The sequence below is a fragment of the Aotus nancymaae genome, unplaced genomic scaffold (genome assembly GCF_030222135.1).
Source record: "Aotus nancymaae isolate 86718 unplaced genomic scaffold, 86718_ANA_hifiasm-v0.15.2.pri h1tg000115l, whole genome shotgun sequence".
Taxonomy (NCBI): Eukaryota; Metazoa; Chordata; class Mammalia; order Primates; family Aotidae; genus Aotus; species Aotus nancymaae.
This window is the reverse complement of record NW_026988530.1, coordinates 4,369,131-4,378,096: the sequence shown is the minus strand read 5'-3', so window position 1 is coordinate 4,378,096 and position 8,966 is coordinate 4,369,131. Positions and strand designations below refer to the sequence as shown.

Below are 8,966 nucleotides of genomic sequence, written 5' to 3'. Positions count from 1 at the left end.
TGAGAACACATGGACACAGGGAGGGGAGCATCACACACTGGGGTCTGTTGCAGGGGACTAGGGGAGGGACAGTGGGGGGTAGGGAGGTTAGGGAGGGATAACATGGGGAGAAATGCCAGATATAGGTGATGAGGGGATGGAGGCAGCAAACCACATTGCCATGTATGTATCTATGCAACAATCCTTCATGATCTGAACATGTACCCCAGAACCTAAAATACAATAAAAAAATATTCAAAAATAGAAAGAAAAGAGAAAAGGCTAATAAGCTCTAATGTAATGGTAAAATTAAGGTGGTCATATATTCAGAAACTCAAAAACAAAGCAAATCTAGAGGCAATGATTGCATTTTTGCAGTCAATATTAAAGCAAGTAGCTTTTGAACTTTTTTACTGTGATTCACAATGATAAATACATTTTATATTAAGAATGAGTACAATCATATATGCATGAGATGCCTCCTGTATTTTCTATTCATTATCTTCTCTTTTGTCATATCCTATCCAGTGTGATCTAGTTTTTCACACACTTTGGAAATCATGGGTTTAGGCATGTTATAGGAACTAAAATAGTATGCAAACTTATTCAAAGGATTAAGATGTGACTAATCGGGCAGGCACGGTGGCTCATGCCTGTAATCCCAGCACTTTGGGGAGCTGAGGCAGGTGTATCACCTGAGGTTGGGAGTTTGAGATCAGCCTGACCAACATGAGGAAACCCCCATTTCTACTAAAAACACAAAAATTAGCCCGGTGTCGTGGCACATGCCTGTAACCCCAGCTACTCAGGAGGCTGAGACAGGAGAATCACTTGAAGCTGGGAGGCAGGGATTGCAGTGAGCAGAGATCTCCCTATTGCACTCCAGCCAGGGCAACAAGAGCAAAACTCAAAATAAATAAATAAATAAATAAATAAATAAAAAGACGTAACTAATCTTTTACTCACTCTGTCTTCCTCTACAGCAGCTATCTATTGCTTTTGTCACCTCAACATGCATTCACCTACTTTCTGGTAATGACAGCATAATTTTCCTTTTGGAAATTTTCCTTCTGCTTATCTTAGTCCATAGGACTCAGGTCAATGTCCTGCCCACGTCTCCTGTCTCCCTCCCACTCCCTAATTCTACCAGCTCTGAGGAGGCACACCATCTCCTTCTGGGCAGGCAGATTAGCCATCTCTCTGACCACAAGGACTGTCTCAGTAGTGGGCACATAACCTAGGCAAGGCCAAATCAGTTCTTGTTTTGGTGAAAGCTGCTGGGAATCAGGCCTGTAGATCCGGGAAGTCACCATGTGAGAGAGCTGCCCAGAAGGGAAGCTAACAAAAGAAAAGGAGATGGAGATCCCATGACAGCAACTCTGACCCTGGATCCAATCGCCTTTCCTGTGCACCAATTTTCCTTTGAAATTCTAATTTAAGAAAAACTATGCATCAGATGATATGTAGTATGTGAAATACCTTGAACTTTTTTCAAAATTTGTATTCTCAGACCTCTTCAGTATGCTAAATTTATAAAAAGAGCAAAAGTAAGCAGAAATTGTCATATAAACACTTCTATGTTAAATGATATTACAAGTATCTAAATTTGTATTTATATGAGAAAATAAAATTTGTAGGACATTTCAATGTCATTATCAAGTCTTGACCTTTTTCTCCATGTCTACGTATTTCTAGTTTTGCTGTTCTGAGAGTATCAACTTCATTTTACTAAGAAAACCACATTTGAAAAATATATGTACCATTTACATTAGGATTTTCACTGAAAAATACAATAAACCAAGGTCTCCCTTCCCCACACTTCAATTTAATTATTTTCTCAACCAGTATACGGAGATATCATATAACAGTATGAATTTATTTAGAGCTACCTATAGAAGATAAGATTTAAAGTTAGTTTTTAACTTATATAACTCACATTTTTCCAGTTCTATTTGATTTTTGATTTTAAATGTCTACATAGTTTATTGATTTGAAAAGAAAATAATTCAAAGCAAAATGTATATTGAAGGCAACTAGTCCAAAAAATTGTCCATAAGTGAAAAGTTTATATTATTTATATGACAGAGGAAAAATATATAAGATAAGTGATACTGGGCATACCTACATCATTTGCTGATTGGTCACTGCCAGAACATACAAACAAGCTTGTGCCTATTTATAATTTATCTCTATCAGATGTTCATTGATGTTCATTACTTTTTCTTTAATACATTAAATGAAAATCTAGACTGCAGTTACTCATATTTGAATTACTCCTTAAAAGTGAAGGCAATAGTTTTCTATAGCAGAATTAAAACAAGGCAAGATATGGTAACATTTCAGTACTTCTAGGAAATCCACATCAATCTCACATGGTTAGATTTTGCTTCAAGCTGGGAGGTCTGGAGTTAGCAGACAGGGTGAGTCACATTTGAGATTTTTTTTTTGAGAAAACGACTGAATTGGAAATCTTGTGCTTTCACTGTTATTAGCATTACTTACTTCTTGTAAAGAGTGTTACCCAAAGGAGGTGTATTTAATGATTCTTTCTTAAGATAGCTGACAGCAAAAAAAGCAAAATACCACAGCTATTTTTACATCGATGTTGTTATAAATTTCAGCATAGGTACAAAAACATTTACAGTTGTGGCTGTGGCAAAAGTGGTTTCATTTTGTTGATAGCTATACATAAAAAAACAAGTAATGTATGGAGATAAGAATAAAAAAATTTTATTGAAGGTTAGATACTTTTGAAATTGGTACAAGTCAACAAAAAAGTAATTTGAAAAAAATTACATTTGCATTTTTTTCTTGTTGAGCATATCTTAAATATAACATTTTGGGAGTACTAACTATCCTTTATTGCTGTAACTGTTAAAAGTTTAATTCCTGAGATTTTTGGAGTCAAAGTTCTTAAAGTGAGCAGAGGAAAGAAATGTCTTTCCCAGATGGGAGGCTGAACTGTGAATCAACAGTGTCAATCAGTTACTTTCTGTCATTTTTTTCATTCATCAGTTTTCATCTGGGATATGTTTACACCGTAGGTTATTCCTTAACTACTGACCCCAAGTATGCTACTTTAAGAAGCTCTTGAAAGAACTGAAATTGTTCAGCTGAAAGATGGTATGTAAGTAGAAAATATTACGAAATATTTGTCATTGTTAAGTAGCTTTCCTCTTTTAAAGTATGAACTTTATATACGTGAGTGTTTTACATCTGGTTTGATTTAAATAACAATTCAAGTATCTCCTTTAAAATGATGTTCTGAAAAATATTAATATTTATGAAGCACAGATATAAATACACTTTGTTTTTTTTTTTAAAGGCAGAATATTCCTTGAATATCCTTTGTTTTCATCATTTTTTAGACCATTGAGATTACAACCTAGCTTTGGTCCACATCACATTTTTAATAATTCATAATTTTTATCCATAAACTTAACTAAAATTTTAGAAAACGTTTATCATCAAATGCATGAAGGAAAACTTCAAACTATAATACTTCATTAAAAGCTATATTCAAATGAAGATAGGGTCTGAATATAAGTCATTTGTGCTTATTTTCACTTATGGCTGATATATAAGCTGTTCATTGAGTTTTTGCTTGAAATGGAGTTGTATCATAGTCCTGAAAATGAATTCCCTTAGAAGCTGTGATCTTCATAATAGCACCATTTAAAGCATCATCTTCAATGAGTGTTATCAATCCATTGGCAATCAATGGTGGGCTAAAAATAGAGAAAACAGTATTTTGAAACTAAAGATTGAGGCATATTATCACTTCATTTTAAATTAATTTCTGAAGAATCTATTATATTGAACATGTTATAGGGAAATGTATGTCATTAAGCTATTGCTACTTCCAATTTTTATTTAATTACATATTAGATATTTAGATTAGATATCCCATTTATCTGATTTATTCAATTAGATTTTTTTCAATTGGATATTAACTAAATTATTTGATAAATTTAGCTGTAACCTTCTAACATTTTGGCAGGAGGAATTTATACTCATTATTTTCACTGAGCAAATGATCACTTTTCTCATCTTTATCATATCAGTTGATCTTAGACTTACCAGATATAAATGTTATTATATCTGTAGAAATATAACAGCTAGCATTTACTGAACACCTTATTTTTTGCCAGTTGCTGTTTTAAGTACCTTACATGTATCATTTTATTTAAGTTTCACAAAGTCCCTAAGTTTGTTATAATATTATCTCTATTTTATATGTGAGACAATTGAAGCATTTAGAGGTATGATGGGTAAGTTCATGGTTAGTGGTAGAGCCAAGATTTGACCTCAAGTCTGATTCTTAAACATGATAACTATGATTCTGTGCTATGAAATCCCTAACTACTCTAACTCAGACATAATTCACTGAGTAAGTATGTGTGCATGTATGCATGTGTATCAACTATTTCTTAAGAAAGTGGTTGAAGTTATGGAACCTTACAATATTTCACAAAGAGTATGTTTTAATATTGCTTAGAATTTAGGCAGAGAAGATATCATTGCCTTCAAAGGTGACTAAATATCAACTTTATGGCTGAAGGTAGTAATGAAGCATTTTCCATATTTCAAAGTAATATTCATAATGTATAAACTTACATTCTATTCCTAAACCCAGAAAAAAAAATGTTTTTTCCCAGAGAGTTTGCTAAACCAAAAGTTTGACACTTGTGTTAATTTCTCAAATGTATAAGCTTATTTTTTCCCTTTTTATTGCTTGTCTAAATAATACTTTGCTTCACCATTTAAAAGAAAATAGTGTAGTTTTACTTACTCCAAAATTCCATAGTATTTCATCATATCCTTGATATGATCCTTATATTCTATATATTGTCCCATGGTTTCTTCTTTTTCAATTGATTCAAGGATGGGCGTGTTAACAAAGCCTGGGCAAATGGCGTTCAGTCTCACACCACTGTTCATAAGATTAGCAGCCAACTGCCAATGAGAAGGTTGTAGGTTTCAGCAGTTTCATAAACATATAGCACAGGACAAACTGATCATTAAAGCATCTTACAATACTCTCATGTAAAAAATACTAGTCAGATATCCTTCCAGCTGTATAACAATGACTGGTGAATAGAAAGACAGGAAAAGAACACATACCTAAAGTATTGTATTAATTCCTGAAAGTCTTACCTAATTAATTTTTTAAAAATCAGTATTACTGGACAACTTTTGGAAACAATTATGTAAGCTTCTCTTATATACTGAACTCTGAAGGAACCTGAAGCTAAGCAGCGGAGACTTAGAATTGATATCCCAAGTTTTCTTTCAAATATTGCGGTTGTATAACAAATAATACTTAAAAAATAATTTTGGTGAAAATGTTTAGAACTTTGATTCTATAGACTCTTAATATTCTGCACGATAGTATTTTCAGACTAATATTATTTGGCTTAATTTACAAACTGTTGATTTTATTTGCGATTACTAAAAAAATTAGTCAAGTCTCATTATTCATGGATTACATATGAACAAATTTGCCAAATTTGCTTGCTAAAATTTACTTGTGACCCTGGAAATCAATACTTGTGGAGCATTTGTGGTTATTTGTGGACATGCACAGAGCAGTGAGAAATCTGAGTCACTAATGTGCATGTTCCTGCTGAGGTCACGTTAAGACTAGACTCTGCCTTGCTATGTTTCTCTAATTTTTGTGCTTTTTTATTGGTAATTCTGCTGTTTAAAATGACTACCAAATCCACTGTAGAAGTGCTGTGGAGTGTTCTTTAGTGCAAGAAGATTGATGTGTCTTATAGAAAATATTTGTGTTAGATAAGCTTTGGTCAGGCATGAGTAATAAGTGCTTTAGTAATGAATTCAGTGTTCATACAATATATAATAAATAAAGTGTCTTTAAACAGGGATACACATAAAACAAGGTTATGTGTTGACTGGTTGCTTGGAATTTTGTGACCAGAGGCTTTCAGGAACTTAACCCAGTATTTCCCCTAAAAGCAATGGTTCAGTAGTCACTAACGTAGCGTTCGCAAGTGACTTCATGGAACATAACTACCCTGAATAATGTGAACTGACTTTAGAAGTTTCCAGTCTTGTAATTTTAAATATAATTTCTGGTCTTTAAGATTTACTTTGCTTTATAAGAGAGCTTTATATGAAGTCTATCTGAAGATTAAGTCTTTGCAAATTAGGTAATAATGTACACTCAAATTAAGTGTGAGAACTACTTATCTTCCATTTTGGCTGAACATTTAACATTTGTGCATCTGTTTTTTCTGTGTCCTAGTAGTTCTTTGATTATATTTTTCTCTTCATCTCACTGACTCCTCTCTGTCTCACCTAGATGAACCACCCAGAGACCCTGTACAACTGTTCTTTCTGCTTTTACACTTGTCCTTTGTAATACAATTTCCAGACAGCAGGCAGAATAATCTTAAAAAGTAAATCTGATCTTATCATTCCTGTGTGTAAAAACCCCATGGATGGTTACACTGAGAATAAAATCCAAGCTCACAACTGTGGCCCTCAGCCACCTTTGGTCTGGGTTCTACTGGTGTCTTGAGTCATATCTCATCCTACTTTCCCCTTGCTTACCAGACCCCATTCAAGATGCCCTTTTGTGAGTTATAGAAAGGCAGGCATTCTCACCTCATATCATCAATGCATGTGATCAATTAGGTCTAAAGTGTTTTTCTAAGCTCTGTACACCTTTCACCCTAGGCCTCATGGAGACATTATTCTTGACCACTCTGTCAAGTAAATGTGTGGCCCCACCCCTCCTTCCAGCTCCATGTTCTTACTCATCTTCATCATATCTCTGGTGACAAATAATGTCTGGGGCCTATGCATCTTCTATTTCAGAAAACCTGAAGTTAATAATATTTAAATTTGGAATTAGTTTTGGAAATAAGTATTATCTCCCCATTATTTATCCTTAATACATTTTTAATAACATATCTGTGTTTAGAATCTACTTCATTGAAAAATGAGTCTATTATTTATTTGGTCCTTTATATGATCTGAAAACTATTTTTTATAATAAAGATGGAAGTATGCTTTTTTCCATCTTTTATCCAAATGTATTGATTTCTCAAGTGATTCCTCTCTACAGAATTCATGTTTTATAAACGTATACACAGATAAAATGAGATATAATGGTTGTTGTAGCCTCACCGCTGCTGAGCGTGTGAATCCAACTATGCCATGCTTTGAAGCACAATAAACCGGCTGCTGTGCAACAGGTATGAGCCCTGAAACAAACAAATACAACCTTCAAATGCTTTGATTAAAAAAATAAGCAGACTACCCAAAAATGACAATGCAAACGAATATTTTGTGATGATTTCAATTTAAGATGAATCTGAATAACACATTAACATAAAGTCAGATCGCTTTGTAAAACTCAGTAATCTAAGTGTAGTTTATTCGCTCCCTGACCCATGCTGTCCAGATTTTATAGTAAGTAAGTTACACCAAGAGATACAGCCAAGAGTGATACATGTTTTTCTGCCTCCCCGGGCCTTCTGGAAAGCTAAGGAAAGTAAATGGTATCTAAAACGCAAAGAAAATCATCTTAAAACTCAGTAAATTACCATCTACTTTTCAATTTTTAAGCCTGGATTTTAAAAAGTGTATATTCTACATTTTTAAGGCTTCCAAATGGCTGAGGGAATTTCAATCTTCAGAGAATCTTGGAGATTATTAGTCTTCACTATAAGTTAGTATACAATTTCCTGTCACCAATCTGTCTTGAACAATGCCTCCCAAAGTTTAAGAAAATTAAAATTAATTTATTTTTATTTGCTCTGTTGTAGACGCCTACATCTTTTTGCCCTATGACTTAGGAGGACAGAAATAAACCTTTGTGGTCCTATTTTATTTCCTTTTGTAATTATGCAGTCAACTGTGAAATTTAGTCAATTACAGAAAGTTTTAATTTTTAATTTCCCACATATGCACAATAGTAACCGATTAAATTCATGGTCTGGAGAGAAAAAGCAGCATTATAGCATATACCTATCGCATCTCTTCTCCCCCGATTTCAGCCTAGCTCATCTCACCACAAAGAAACAAAACAACAACAAGAAAAACCTATTTTACTGTAGTAGCTATTACTATCAAGCTTATTTCTCATAACTGTTAATTCTCTAACCAACAGTCAAAATGGAACCAGAGTCATTCTTGTATTTGTTTTTAAGTAATTTGGATTAACTTGTTTGAATGGTTTTTAAGTTTGTGACTTCTCTGAGTCAAGAAACCATGATCCCTGATTACTATAATACTATATTTAATATCAAATGTCATGCTAATAATACCAAATTATTCTGCTGAGACATGCTCATCTCCACCCAGCTAACTATTCCCAGAATGTCACCAATCAGTTGAGGGTGTTGGGCCAAAGTTCAGCAATAAATGCAGACCTTAACCACTCCCTGGGTGCCTGCCAGGTCTCAATTTATAAAGTATGTTTGCACAAGGGCAGTTTAAATCCCTGAGGATGGTAGATCACACCTAGTATGTCCACCCAGTGATCTCAAAGTATTGTTAATATGTTGGTTCTCTTGTTGTTGTTATTGTTGTTAAGTAAAGTGTGTAAGTTAATTAAGTTTGTCAGTGTCAGTCCACAAGAATTTATGTTTTCACAGGCTACATAGGTATACCAGGAGTGGAAGATAAAGGGAATAAATAAGTATAACCAGGAGTTGCTGTTTCTGGTTCTTGTTAGTCCCTGCTTTACCCAGTCCTTAAATGTTTATGAGACAAAGGCAGTGGTTATAGGACAATCAATGTTCATATATAGAAGGAAATGCAGCATGAACCTTAATCAGAGATAAATGAGTTGACACAGCCACAAGAAATACAAAGACATTGTTCATAAGGGTTGTCAAAGATGAATTCAAATTGAATTTTTGTTACGTATGCAGAGGTGATGAACTCTGAAACCCCAGAAAGTTCAAGGTATCACAGAGGTGAGAGAAATAAAATATTTACTGCTTAGTGGGTTC

The 8,966-nt window shown here is 33.9% G+C and overlaps 1 protein-coding gene across 1 annotated transcript in view; it reads right to left on the bottom strand.

The window, feature by feature from the left end:
• Positions 1 to 1,834: 1,834 nt before the first annotated feature.
• Positions 1,835 to 8,966, bottom strand: part of HPGD (15-hydroxyprostaglandin dehydrogenase) — a 28,881-nt gene continuing 21,749 nt past the window's right edge. The window contains exons 5-7 of the mRNA XM_012454688.3: positions 7,135 to 7,211; positions 4,772 to 4,935; positions 1,835 to 3,707 (exon numbers count right to left, since the gene is read on the bottom strand). Coding sequence (XP_012310111.1) covers positions 3,569 to 3,707; positions 4,772 to 4,935; positions 7,135 to 7,211 — 380 coding nt within the window. The 3' untranslated portion in view covers positions 1,835 to 3,568. The remainder of the gene's footprint in view (positions 3,708 to 4,771; positions 4,936 to 7,134; positions 7,212 to 8,966) is intronic.